Source organism: Eleutherodactylus coqui, chromosome 1 (genome assembly GCF_035609145.1).
Source record: "Eleutherodactylus coqui strain aEleCoq1 chromosome 1, aEleCoq1.hap1, whole genome shotgun sequence".
Lineage (NCBI taxonomy): Eukaryota > Metazoa > Chordata > Amphibia > Anura > Eleutherodactylidae > Eleutherodactylus > Eleutherodactylus coqui.
This window is the reverse complement of record NC_089837.1, coordinates 524,230,847-524,245,213: the sequence shown is the minus strand read 5'-3', so window position 1 is coordinate 524,245,213 and position 14,367 is coordinate 524,230,847. Positions and strand designations below refer to the sequence as shown.

Below are 14,367 nucleotides of genomic sequence, written 5' to 3'. Positions count from 1 at the left end.
GACCTGCAGAAAGAAGGAATCCGGCCGCTTATACCGCATGGCGAATGCCAGGATTGGAAGGGAAAAGTTACAGCATTCTTTCACCCATTCCCCCCCCCCTCCCCCCAAGAAAAAAATTAATAGAAGTTCTACAATTCAGTAAATGGTGCCAATAAAAGGTACAGCTGCCGCGCAAAAACCAACCCCCGTGCGGCCGCGTCAGCCGGAGAATAAGAAAGGTATGGCTCTTGAAAAGGAGATGGAAATACAAAAAATTAGTTTCCTCCTTAAAGGGGTTTTCCGGACACAAAATAGAGATTTTGAAAATGCTGCCATCCATGTGGTCACGTCCGCAGTAAACACAGACTGTTACCTACAACTCCGAGGATGTAGCTCCACCCACTGCGCCTACAACTGACCAGCACCAACCTCCCTCTCGGGGGATTCACACCAGCCAATTCCTCCATTGAACAAAATGCGCACTGAAATAGACGCCATTGGTATTTCTTGCAGCGACACTGTGGGATAGAAAAGTCGCAGCGTGTTCTATTTTCCTGCGAATCTGCTGAAATCCCCCCCCTGTTGCTTCCAATGGCAGAGAAAAAACTTGCACCGCCCGCTCGTAGGCGCCTCAGCGAGGGCCGACTTTAATTTTTCCTATCGAAAATACATGCATTTTTTTTCTCGCAAATCGCAACACACTCGCCGTGAACATTGGCGGTTTACAAGTGCGACAGCGGTCACTCGCCCGTATGAATACACCCCACTCAAACAGCAGAGTGTAGAATAAGCCTTTAACCCCTTAATGGCATAGTACTATTGAAAAATAGAACTTGTCCCGCAAAAAACGAGCCCTCAGACATCTAGAACGATGGAGAGATAAAAGAGTTACGATTTTTTTAAAAGGAGGGAAGAAAAACCGGGAAAAAAAGGGGGTCTGCCAGTAATAATAATGGCTGCGGCTAAACAGGAAGCTGTTACGTCATCTCCCATCAGGCCCCGCCCTCTAGCGATGATTGGCTACATTTTCATGTAGATGCATGAGCCGGCTCACCGCCAGGGGATGAGGTGTATATATGCTGTTATGGCCGCCGGTGTCCTCACAGGCGGCCATGTTGCTGTGGATCAATTACAAGGAGCATCTGCTCTATATGCCTACTACTTTTGTCAGGGCGCGGAGCTGCTCTGTGCACTGCGGCAGTCTGACGGCATACGGCCGAGGCGCCATTTTCTTGTAGCCTCGCAAGCTGTGATTGCAGTACCTTAGAGGCAGAGCGGCAGTCACGTGATTAGAGTTCCCAGGATGCCCCGCGGTTTCTGAGACGCCGAGCGGCTCCTGACTGAGGTGATTGCCTGCTGACCGCCGGCCGTTGCCCATAGCAACCAGATGGCCGCTTTCATTTTCGGGCGGATGAGATGTGGTTGCTATGGGCAACGCCCAAATCTGTGTGATTTCTTGTGATATTAGCATTCTCGGAATCTCCTGTTCTGCCTCCACGTTCGGCGGACGAGGCGCCTTTCAGCTTTAGTTTTTCTGTTGTGATTTTAGCACCATCGGTGTAGAATGTGCGCGGTGGGCGGCGGCTGCTGCTGTTTCCTGCCTGTAGAGTGTAAGCTCCTGCGCTCGCGGTTTTGCCTTTCACCGCTGCGTTTCAGGTTTTCTCATTTTGCGCAGGACTTTCCCGTTTTGTAAAGTTCTGCAGAATACGGTGACGCTTTTTCCCTTTTTTGTTTTGCCAACGCACCAGACGCCATATTCACGGCCGTAAATCTGACCGGCTTCACACGGGCGTATTTGTGCGCCGTACACAGTGAATCGGCCCTGCTGATTCCACCGCTTCATTCGCACATATTTTGCGTCCAATTTTTCAGGCCTGTAAAAAGGATAGAAAGTAGAAGGCGATGGCGGCGCGCAATTCACAAGGAGATGCGTGAAACACGGCGTAATTCTGCTGAGAAAAGAACACGTCTGCAACTCCTCAGCCATTCCAATCGGTGCGTCTTGTTTGCCGCGCAGATGAGCACGTCCGGCGGCAGAAACAGCGCAGAACGCTTTGCCGGTGTGCGCCCAAAACGCCTCGTTCACAGCGCAAAAAAGGTGCACTAAGGCGTGCGCAGCCGTGCTTCTGTCCGCCTGAGGTCGCGGTCACGGCCGGACTTGTGCTGCGCTTTATGCAGCGAGTAGAACCTACTGATTTCATTGCGTCCGTTAACGTTCGTATTTTTCACGTGCGGCGGGCCTGATTGTGATCCGTATTACGTCCCGCCAGAGCGATGAAGGGCCGACGCCAACCTGTATGTTCCCAACAAGTCTGTGCGGTCTGTATTTGTGCGCACAGAAACCCGCAGGAGTCGGCAAAATGCAGCGGCGCGAATACGATTTATCAGTCATGTAAGCGTGCAGCATATTTATACGACTAAAACCGCATCCTCCGGCGTGAGCGACCCGCGGCCGCCCGCCTCTTATCTCTCTGCTTCGTTGTCTTCATTTTTCTTTTTCCTCTTCTCAGGGCTCCTTCACGCAGCTTAGATACGGATTCTGCGCATATTTTATACCCGCTGGTTACCGGCCCTCCCGTCGCCGTGCGCCATCCTGGTGAGTTCTCATCCAAGCGTGAAGCCAACGGGATTTTGTGCCTTTTTTTACGCCGATAGTCAGAAGAACGCTCACAAAAAGGGTATTTCGTTGCATGAATACTCTGCGTCCGCGCAGGCCAGGATGTGCAGACGCCCGTGGAATCGTACGCCCGTGGAATCGTACGCCCGTGGAATCGTACGCCCGTGGAATCGCATCCTCGGGGCGCGGAGGGAATATTCAGCCAACCTGAAGGATCCGCACCAAAACCCACATTCAGACCTGCAGATTTTGACATCCGAATATTCCGTCTCCAGTGAAATTGCGCTTAACCCCTCAACTCCCAGACATATATTCATGTCATGGGGAGGCGGGGTCTAATCCCACTCCATATACATGGCGGGTGCCGGCTGTCTTTGACGGATTGGGGTTTTTAACTATTTAAATGCCCAGATCGGTATTTAGAACTCCCAAACAGCCCCGCCCTCAATGCGGGTATGACCATCAGGTGGCGCCCTCAAGGCAGGTATGGAAAAACCCCTTATACCCCATATACCCCACCCTCAAGGCGGGTATGACCATCAGGTGGCATTTGGTTACCATGGTAGCCGGGGTCCTTCTAGTCATGCCTGTGGCGTGGCCTGGTAGCCCACCCGCCCGACTGCGGTATAATGCTATACTGCGGTATTACATTATACTCTAGGAGCGATCAGACGATCACAAGTTTAAGTTCTCGGTTGGGAGTAAAAAAAGTTTTAAGAATCATTAGAAAGAATAAAAGGTAATAAAGTCCCCCCCCCCTCCCCCCCCATATTTATAGCAAAAAGGTAAAACATATCTGGTATTGCTGCACCTGTAGTGCTGGGCTCCCACGGGACTGTTTGCTGCAGCGAATAGCGGGATAAGCGCAGCTTAAAAACCCGTGATACCTGGCCGCGGGTTTTGGAGCGGCTTTGCCGCATGCTTTTTCGTTGCGGCTCCTCCATAGAGAGGAGTGCGGCCGTAACAGGGGAAAAAAAGAATTGACATGTTGCGTCCCGGGAATCTGCGCCGCAGCGCCGGCTTTGCCACGACAGATTGTCCACCCCGTGTGAACAAGATATTTGACAAATCTCATCCACTTGGCTAATCCCGGGATTAGTGGCTGCAGCGAAATTCCGTGGCGAATCCACCCTGTGTGAACCCAGTCTAAAAGTCCTATCTGTCAAGCCAGTTTCGACGAGAGAGCGAATCAACAGCGGCCGGCGGCGGGAAAGGTAGGATTGTTTTTAAACTAAGGAAGAAAAACCCCAAACATTCCGCATCTTTAAGGGTGCCCACCCACTAGCGTTTTTTTTACTGCGAAATTCGCAGCGTTTTTTTTTTTCTGCAGGGGTCTTTGGGCTATGGGACATGCAAAGCTAAAATCGCGATCGTGCAAAATCGCGATTTTGCGTGATCGCGATTTTTACATTACAAGTCCCATAGACCCCCTGCAGAAAAAAAAAACCTGCGAATTTCGCAGTGAAAAAAAAACGCCAGTGGGTGGGCGCCCTAAGAGGTAAAGATCATTTTGTTGCCCGTCGTCTTCCTCTTCTGAAAGTAGCTGAAGTCTATGATGGAAGCGCGGCTCCACAGCGGGGGAACGATGTAGGAGAAAATGGTAGAATTTTATCGGATGAAAAAACGCGTTTCGCGGCCGCTGCGATAGAACAATCCAGAGGGGTCCGGAGCAAGAAACACTGAAAGGGGGACTAAGAGTCAGAAACCAGAGAGGAAACCTAAAATAAGGGGGTGAAATCTACTGATTCAGTACGTCTTAATAATAAATACAACTGATAATGCGGGTCATATCACTCCTCCTCTTCGTTTCTTCACCACGTTCTTCCTCATCCTTCTTGATGCATGCAGCAATATAAGACTTGTAGCCAGCAGCCTTCATATTAGGTGGGTGCTCTTAAAGGGGTTGTCCGATTACCGGCCATCCACTATCAGACCCCCTGTGTGACCGTAATAAACAGAAGTATACTCGCCCTTCCGGCGGGATCCGGCGCTGCAGCCCGCTGCCATCCTGGTGACAGATGATGTCACAGGAAATCAGGTGACTGTTGCAGCCAATGAGAGGCTCACAGTCTGAGCGCCATGATGCCAGGAGTTCACGAACGTGACGTCATATGATTCCCTGTGATGTCATCTGTCATAACAGACCTCAGGATCTCGGCGGGCGGGTAATTATATCACTGTTTATTATTTTCACACAGGGGTGCTATTGTAAAGGGATCGGCCAGTAACTGAACAACCCCTTTAAGGCCATATTTATTTATTACAGCCATACACATTAAAGGGATATTCCCATCCTGTAGCGTTTATGATCGGTAGGTTGTAGCTTCTACGCTCCTCACTGATCCCGAGGATGAAGGGTCTGGGACTGGTATGGCGCTGCATTTCCTTCACAGCAGCGCTCCCGGCCTCGCCGCTGTCCACCCAACTACAGAGCAGCAGCTTCCCTTGAATGGCGCAGCTGTGCAGAGAAAGACTGATGGCATACAGTGTCTCCAGGACATGCCACCACTTTACAAGATGGAAATTCATCTTTACGTGTCGCCTGCGAGGCGGTCATTGGTATTTTGATCCAGGAAGTCTTTTCTCCTGTTCCTGCAGCTCTGGGATCATCGCTGACGGCGTTTCTTCCATGACCGGTTTCCACTACGAGGCATGTAAACCTCCCGAGGCGTTTCTTCCATGACCGGTTTCCACTACGAGGCATGTAAACCTCCCGACCCGCTGATGATGAAGACGGACAATGATGTGATGACCAAGCGGATATTAAATGTCACCCTGGAGATTATCTACCTGCTGACCGGAGAGGTGAGGGATTCGGAGAGGTGGGTCACATGACATGATTTGGGGACGTTCTCAGTGCAATTTGCCTTGTAGTTTCTTTGACTCTCTGTCTTGGTTTCTATCTCACTTCTTAGGATTATGGACCAGTAAAGAAGTCCATCCAGCAGGTGACGCCCAGCGACTCCCCCCGAGTATCAAGAGGAAGGACCCCGAACCCCGCAGCAGAGCCTAAAGGTTACTTTCCGATACAGGAGAAAGACCACGAGAAGAAGATCCTCCATCTGACCAACAGGATCATTGAGCTGCTGACGGACGAGGTGAGGAACGGGGGTCATTATACACAGAGGGGGTGCGTCCAGACGGCGCTGAGCGTCTCCTTGTCTGCGGCAGGTTGCTGTACGCCGTCAGGACGTCGCTGTGTATCTCACGGTGGAGGAGTGGGAGTATCTAGAAGGACACAAGGATCTGTACAAGGACGTTATGATGGAGGCTCAGCAGCGCCTCCCATCACCGGGTAAGATGAATAACTATATACTCACGTCCTGTGATACGTCCTATATATACAGTGTAGTCAGTCACTGACTGCCCCCTACAGATGGGAGATCTACCAGACCAGACAGCCCGCAGGAGACTACAGAGAACAGTCGCAGCATCCCGCAGGAGTATCAGGTAGATGGACTCAATCATCTGTAGAGCATATATCCTCATATCCTTCTCTGATGATAGATGACCCCCTCAACCCTAATGACCTCGTTATAATATGTAACTCTGAGTATCCGCACTGTATTTAGGATGGAAGCCTAAGAATTATCAAAGTAGAAGTGGAAGAGATGAAAGAGTTAGAAGAAGAGCAGCAGAAAGAGGAGACGTCTACGAAGAGTGAGTGAGGAGTCTGAAGTATGTATTTAATATCACAGTGCATGTAAAAGTCCGAACTAATAAAATATCACTGTTTGTCTCATATTCGGGACTTTTCCATGCACGTAGATACCAAATATGTGCTGTTTTTTTTAAATGGGAAAAGGGAGTGTTTTGAACTTGAAATATATTTTTTTAATATTCTTTTTTTTTACTGTAAATCCTTTGAAGTTTTATTTAGTCCCCAAACGGGACTTGAACTTGTGATCACATGATCACTTGTACTACATAATGCAATACTTCAGTCTTGGCTCCATTCAACCTTTGTGACCGCATTATGTACATTTCCGTTTTGCAGTTGAGAAGGGGTTAAAGTACTCTCAACCAGCTGTGAATAGAGAGTGACCCCACATAGTAACATGGTATGCTAAGACAAAGGACCATCCAGCCTGTTTCCACCCCCCCTTGTTGATCCAGAGGAAGGCAAAAAAAACAGTGAGACAGAAGCCAATTTACCCCATTTTTGGGGAAAAAATCCTTCTCGTCTCCATAACGGCAGCCAGAAGAATCACTGGTTCAACCTTTGATAGTTCCTACCTGAATGTAAGACCCGGACCACCACCCTGCTGGTCACCTGATGTCTATATCCTGTAATATCATAGTGTTCTAGAAAGACATCTAGTCCCTATTAAACTCCTCTATGGATTTTGCCATCACCACATCCTCAGGCAGAGAGTTCCACAGTCTCACTGCTCTTACAGTAAAGAACCCCCTTCTGTGTTGGTGATGAAACCTGTTTTCCTCTAATCGTAGCGGATGCCCTCTTGTTACCGTCGCAGTCCTGGGCATAAACAGATCCTGGGAGAGATCCTTGTATTGTCCCCTCATGTACTTATACATAGTTATTTGGTCGCCTCTTAACCTTCTTTTCTCCAGGGTGAATAATCCCAGTTTTGGTGCCTCTCTGGGTATTCCAGTCCCGTCATTCCATGTATTAGTTTAGTTGCCCTTCTTTGAACCCCCTCCAGCACTGTAACATCTTTCCTGAGCACCGGTGACCAGAATTGTACGCAGTATTGGGGGCCTGACAAGTGCCTTATATAGTGGGAGGATAATGTTCTCAGCCCTCGCCCCTATACCTCTTTTAATGCATCCCAAGACTTTATTGGCTTTTGCAGCAGCTGACTGGCATTGGTTACTCCAGTTTAGTCTACAGTCCACTAGTACCCCCGGGTCTTTTTCCATCTCCCTTTTCCCTAGCAGTATCCCATTTAGTGTATATTGGTGACATCCGTTTCTCCTGCCCATGTGCAGAACCTTACATTTATCCACATTGACCTTCATTCACCATTTTCCCCCCAAGCCCCCGGCTTATCTCGGTCCGTTTGTAGCTGCACATTGTCCTCCGTCGCATTAATTATATTGTATAATTTTGATTCATCTGCAAATATCGATATTTTGCTGTGCAGCCCCTCTATCAGGTCGTTGGTAAATATATTGAACAGAATGGGACCCAATACTGAACCCTGTGGCCCCCCACTAGCAACGGTGGCCCAATCAGAGTATGAGCCATTTATTACCACCCTCTGCTTTCTATCTCTGAACCAGTTCTTTACCCACTTACACATGTTTTCACCCAATCCGAGCTGCCTCATTTTATATATCAGCCTATTATGCGGCACGGTCTCAAATGCTTTAGAGAAGTCCAGATATACGAGATCAATAGATTCTCCCTGGTCCAGCCTAGAGCTTACTTCATCGTAGAAGCTGATCAGATTGGTCTGACATGATCGCCCCCTCATGAACCCATGCTGGTGAGGAGTTATTCCGTTGTTCTCCTTGAGGTATTCCAGGATGGCATTTCTCAGAACCCCCCCCTAATATTTTTCCAGTTATTGAAGTGAGACTTACCAGCCTGTAGTTACCAGACTGTCTTCTTGACCCTTTTTTGTATATTGGAACCACGTTGGCAATGCACCAATCCAATGGTACAACTCCGGTCTCAATAGTGTCCCTAAATATAAGACATAGCGGTCTATCTATCACATCACTTAGTTCCCTTATGACCCTTGGGTGTATTCCATCTGGGCCCCGTGATTTGTCAATTTTTTTAAAATCTTTTTTTAGCCGGCTCTGCACTTCCTCCTATGTTAGGCATGCAATATTTAGTAGGGGGTTCCGTTCTGTTCCCCTGCATCTCATGTGACATTTCTTTTTCCTTTGTGAATACACTTGAGAAAAAACTATTTAATAGGTTTGCCTTCCCTCCATCACCTTCTATGGTTTCTCCTGCATTATTTGTTAAAGGGCCAGCGCTCTCAGTGCAAATCCTTTTACTGTTTATATAATTGAATAATAGTTTCGGGTTGTTTTTGCTCTCTTTGGCGATCCGTCTTTCTGTCTCCTCCTTGGCAGTTTTGATCTTATCTTTGCATATTTTGTTTTTTTTCCTGTATGATTTTAGTGTTTCTTTGCTGCCTTCTTGCTTTAGTAGTTTGAACGCTTTCTTTTTTCGTTTATTGCCCCTCTTACAGTCTTGTCGAGCCACACTGGTTTCCTTCTACTTGTAGTTCTTTTTTTTTTAAAGGGAATGACCTGCTCACATGAGGTGATTAGGATCCTCTTAAACTCCTCCCATTTGTCGTCTGTACTGATATTTTTGAGGATGTTGTCCCAATTAATGTTACCGATAGTAGTTCTAAGCTGATCACATGTTGCTTTACTAAAGTTCAGCTTTTTTTCGCTCTCTGATAAGGCTTCTTATTGGATGACAGCTGGAAGTTACTTCGCTGATCACACTTTGACGGGTCATAAAAACATGTAAATCCAGTTTTTTGTGTAATCTAGGGGCAGCTGGTCAGCGGAGGTGATGGCATACGGCCGCTGTCTCTGACGCAGGCTGAAGCGACTTATCATTGCTGTGTAAGAACGTTTATACTACTTGGATCTTAAGAGCGGGTCGCTGGATGGAGAGTTCGGGTGATTTTAGAGTGATTTTTCAGTACAATGCAGCCCTCATACGCCGAGGTCAGGGAAGGCAGGAATGAAAAAATGAAAATAACAAAGTAAAAAATGGGGGGTCCTGAAGGGGTTAAACAGAGTGAACGGCTGATGATCCCAAAAACTAATTCATTTCCGGAACACAGACTCCAGATGATTGTGGAGTGACCTCTCTGTTTCTTGCAGGCGCATCCAGTAAGATCAGCGCATCAGACAGACGTCCCAGGAGGAGCCATCGGGAGTCTACAGATGAGAAGGACCGCGGCCCGCAGGACCATCAGGTTAGACGGGGATGATTGTACTATGAACTCATATTTATCCTCTCTCCACTTCAAGTGACCCTCTGATCCTGGACAAACAAAGATGGCCGCACCACATCTGTGCCCACCTGATGCTCGCCGTGTTAGTATAACACACTCCACCTGCTCCAACTAACCAGCACTGTCCAGATGGGCCGCGCTGCCCGGTCAGAGCATCATGTAGTGTCTTGGGGCTCACGGGGGGGTATGTGTCCCGTGTATTTTTTATGTGCGCAAAATAAGAGGGGGTCTCTGTAGGGTTACTGCACCCCTCGGAGTGAGAAGGAGACTGAATGGAGTGCCGGTCATGCAAGCGCACTAACACTCCATTCACTTTCAATGGGACTGCTGAGATAGCCGAGTGACAACCGCTCAAGCATTGCCATCAGGCCCATTGAAATCAATGTAGCGCTGACTGTACATATGTGGCCAGAGCTACATTTACAGTGACGCCACTACGGGGGAAGGAGAGACCCCCACAGTGATAGGACAATGAGACCCCCACTGATCAGCAAGTTATTCCTTGGCCTGTGGATAGCAGATAACTTGTAGTTGTGGTACAACCCCTATAAAAAGGCTTCTGATATGTTATAGTGACCTGTCAAAAGTTTTAGATTGGGGGGGGGGGGGTCGGTTTACAGCCTCCATAGTTTATCTTTAGAGCTCCAAACAGGGACAGAAACCACAAACTAGCACAGTGCTTGGGTAGATCTCCTATGCGTTTTAAGAGTTAGTGGGGGGTCTCAGTCCCCGGACCCCCACTGATTACGACTTGTTGCTATGCCATAGTAGAATTCTTTACATTTCGGTTACCCTTTAATGTCTAAGATTACTAAATGCTTCCAGTGGATGAATCTTGTGTCTCCCAACCGCCCAAGTGGTGACGCTTACAGGAAATTGTGCTCTATTTAGGACGGAAGCTTAAAAATCATCAAAGTTGAACTTGTGGAGACAGCAGTGTGGGGGGACGAGCCGGGCAGCCAGGAAGCCCCTGCAGAGAGCGGTCCAGGTGAGTGATGAGCTCGGCCACCTGATGTTTATCCTTATAAGGTTTTTATGTTTCTATTGATGCGGCTGTGTGAGGCCCCCCCTTTTTTTTCTGTGAGGTGACCTGTAGTTTTTATTGGTACCGGTTTTGGGGTACATATTTTTGATTGCCCTTTAAGTAGTTTTTTTCTTGGTGACAGGGGGGACCAAAATGTGTAGTTCTGGCATTACATTTTTTTTTCTGACGGGTGTTCACCATGCAGGATAAATAATGGGAACTTTTAATAAATTAGATTTTTATACTTTTATTATTTTTTGTAATAGTTAAAAAGATCTTTATTTTACTTATATTTCCCTTTTTTTTTTTCTTTTAGCCCCCATAGGGAGACTTGAACGCGCGGTCATTTGATTGCTTATACTGTATACTGCTATACTATGGGGGCACAGTCGGGACAATTTAATCTCAATTGGGACATTTAAATGCTGCTGTTAATGGTTACAATCAGAGTTTTCTTCGCTTGCTGTTGTTGCAGGCGGGTGATGCCCATCGTGTAGGGAGCGAGGGAGCGGGCTCGGTTTCTGAGTTTGCTCTATACAACGACACCAGATATGTGCTCTACATGTACAGTGTTCGTCAGGAAGGGGTTAATGCTTGTCACTGTTATATATGGCGTCAGCTAAAAACATCTAGCGACCATTGGGAATACAGGTTCTTACCGGCCAGTAAAAGAGACTGCTGGCCCGAGGCAGGGGTGTTATTTATTCACCCCCAGAGCAGAACTCCAAAGTGCGTTTCTAGTACTGACCGACTCTCTATCTTGCAGGTCCGGCATCATCCAGTTTGGATAACATATTTCCATGTACCGAATGTGGGAAATGTTTTACCCACAAATCAAAGCTCAATAGACACAAAAGGACTCACACGGGTGAAACACCATTTTCATGTGCCGACTGTGGAAAATGCTTTAAACATAAGACTTCGCTTGTCGACCACCAGAGAATCCACACGGGGGAGAAGCCGTTCGCCTGCTCCTATTGTGGACAGAGATTCGCCCATAGATCCATTGTCATCGACCACGAGAGGACTCACACGGGCTTCAAGCCCTTCTCATGCTCCTTCTGTCGCCAGTGCTTCACCATGAGATCCACCTACGTCAACCACCTGAGGATCCACACGGGGGAGAAGCCGTTCTCCTGCTCGGACTGCGGGAAATGTTTTACTCAGAAATCGGCACTCGACAAACATAAGTTCCTTCACACCGGTGAGAGGCCCTTCTCGTGTACCGAGTGCGGGAAGAGCTTCTCGAGGAGGTCGCTTCTTGTAGAACATGAGAGGACTCACACTGGGGAACGGCCGTTTTCATGTTCCGAGTGCGGTAAATCCTTCGCCCATAAATCCACCCTTTCGGCGCACAAGATAAGTCACTCGGGGCTGAAGATGTTCTCCTGCTCTCAGTGCAACAAATCCTTCACCACCAAGAAAGGTCTTGTAAGACATTGGCAGATCCACACGGGAGATAAGTAATTACGATGCAATGAATGTTGTGGAAACTGGTATGAAAACCGCTGCCGATGGATTTTCGTTGCTAATAGTGGGTATATTGAACCCAAAATGATGGGCGCAGAAAGAGTCTTGATCTCCCCCAACTTCTTATCCTGCTAGCCTCAAATATTGGCAGACCCCCAACTAAATTGGTCTCCTCTGAGATGCTGCTTGAGATACTCATGGTTGTATTCAGGAAGACCTTACACCTTCAGCAGTTACCAAGTATTAGTAACCCCTTCCTGCTCGTACATCTCCAAGGAGAACCGGACGCGTCATCACCATCATAAAGTCACAAAAGGTGGGCATCCGTGAAGAGCTGGACCTTCATCCAAGCCAAGTCGTAAATGGAACTATTGTAAAAGTTAAAGGGGCATGCCAGGCTTTTTTAACTGATGACCTATCCGCTCACTGGGTCACCAGTAGTTGATGGATCGGCGCTCTTCCTCCAGAGGAGCATAGTCAGAACATCACATCCTGAGCAGGAAATGTAGGAGCAACACGGCACTCCTATTGATTTCCGTTGGAGTGAAGCCACTGCTCCGTCGTCTTTCCCTGACCACTGATGTCTGACCCGCTGCACTGTTCAGTGGGCGGGACAATCAACTGATGGATGGGGGTGCCGAGCGAAAAGATCATCACTTAAAAAGAATGATCAGAATATCCCTTTAAGGCCGCCTACACACGGGCGGATTTGCATTGCAGAATCTGGAGAGAGCGTCCGCCTCCGGATTCGGCAGCAAATACTATTCATAGCATGCTGCAGAAAAGTGATTCTCCGTGCACACGAGAGGAAACAAGTTGTTGTTTCTGTTCGCAGATGAAAGATCGCCGCACGCTCCATTTTTGCACGGATTCTGCGCAGACAGCTTCTATTGAAGTCAATGGAGGCCATCTGATCCGTGGCCCTTCCGCAATTGACATTGCAGAAAAGTGGCGGATACTGAGTCATCAGTAGGCGATGTCACAGGAAAAGCGGGAGCTTAAAGAAAAAAATCTGTACTACGGCGAACCGCGCATAAAAGAAAAGGAGGTATGCGCGGCCGCCGCTGCTGCCGCATGCAGGATTCGACCCGCTGGTGTGCTTGAGGCCTAAGACTCCGGTCACTGGGCTTGCAGAGAATAACACCTTTGTAGCATCAATGAAATTGTCCGTGATCCAGACTTCAGGTTGTGAGACGGGAAGTAGAGGTCGGCCATATTGGCTCTCGTAGGCCGGCATCTGCTGTCATTCAAAGTCTGACAATCCTCTTATTTTCCTAACGCTCTCGCTGTGCAAGGATATTACGCTTGATTGAATCCACGTCCCTCAGTGGGAATCCCCGATCCAAATGTCAGATGTGTCTGTAGAGCCATAAACCAATAAAGTGTGTAAATCGTCAGTTGCATCTCTTGGAATGGTTTACTGAGGATGAAGGACATTAGAGAGCGATGCCATAGGATACATTGGTTGGAAAAAGCATGCCTTTCCTCCTGCTTGCTCGGCAGCCTCTTGGCATTGAGCATGCCCCTCATAAAATTACTAGCAGGACTAGATTAGTATTCCGTGTTCTCATCCCCGTGTTCTCATGCGTTCTCTATTCCCACTTTAGTGTTATTCGTAGTGTCGTCCGTAACGTAGTATGGAAGTCTGAAGACAAACCGTCCTACCGACAGTAACTGGACACCTGATGGAGAATCACAAGTAGTAGTTATTTCCAGATATTAGATACTTGGGCTCTAATGACATGGGATACTCTTCGTGGCAGTCTGTCTACTAGCGTCTGCTACACTTCAGCTGGTATTTCCCTCCATGCATCCTACAAATGTCTGGCGAGTTTTCTCAAAGAAGATGGATGTTGTTTATATTTCCTGACTCGACATTCCACTTTGTCCCAAAGATATTCAGTAGGTTCAGGTCAGGACTTTGTGCGGGCCGACCAACTGTGGAACATCCATATCCACAAACCAACATAGACCAGCGTTGGATGTGTGATGAGGCGCATGGTCTTGTTGGAAGTATGGCCGACCATCCCCAGGGGATTGTCACATTGTCGGTAGCACATTATTGTCTAGAACAGGGGTCCCCAACCACCGGGGCCGGGCCGTTGGGTGGTTAGCGCCGGTCCGTGGCACCGCCGGGAACTTTTGCTCTAAACACAAGGCCCGCGGCCCGAATCCGGGCCGCTGCCTTGTGCTATGTGGCCCGCGGCGTGCCGACGCCGCTGACCACTGAAGCGATTACCAGCGGGGGTGCCGCAGCTCCCCGCTGGTAATCGCGCTGTTCCCGGCTCACACACTTACGTCTATGCAGCCAGATTCCC

The 14,367-nt window shown here is 48.3% G+C and overlaps 1 protein-coding gene across 2 annotated transcripts; it reads left to right on the top strand.

Moving 5' to 3' along the window:
* The first annotated feature begins 1,168 nt into the window (after positions 1 to 1,168).
* Positions 1,169 to 13,446, top strand: LOC136589431 (oocyte zinc finger protein XlCOF8.4-like). Of its 2 annotated transcripts, XM_066588300.1 has the most exons (11): positions 1,305 to 1,324; positions 2,490 to 2,575; positions 5,195 to 5,256; positions 5,307 to 5,401; positions 5,512 to 5,694; positions 5,768 to 5,891; positions 5,973 to 6,046; positions 6,169 to 6,256; positions 9,422 to 9,516; positions 10,447 to 10,543; positions 11,346 to 13,446. In XM_066588300.1, exons 3-11 carry the CDS (start codon positions 5,226 to 5,228, stop codon positions 12,044 to 12,046), a joined length of 1,488 nt encoding a protein of 495 aa, XP_066444397.1. In that variant the 5' UTR covers positions 1,305 to 1,324; positions 2,490 to 2,575; positions 5,195 to 5,225; the 3' UTR covers positions 12,047 to 13,446. The 2 variants fall into 2 exon arrangements, with proteins under 2 accessions (XP_066444396.1, XP_066444397.1); XM_066588299.1 differs by lacking the exon at positions 2,490 to 2,575 and having other exon boundaries at positions 1,169 to 1,324.
* The last annotated feature ends 921 nt before the right edge of the window (positions 13,447 to 14,367 follow it).

Excerpts from the sequence above, each read along its gene's own strand:
- LOC136589431 (XM_066588299.1), top strand. The coding sequence starts at position 5,226 with ATGACCGGTTTCCACTACGAGGCATGTAAAC. Across the intron at positions 5,695-5,767 it reads TTGAGCTGCTGACGGACGAG|GTTGCTGTACGCCGTCAGGA; the intron begins GTGAGGAACGGG and ends TGTCTGCGGCAG. Across the intron at positions 6,047-6,168 it reads GCATCCCGCAGGAGTATCAG|GATGGAAGCCTAAGAATTAT; the intron begins GTAGATGGACTC and ends CACTGTATTTAG.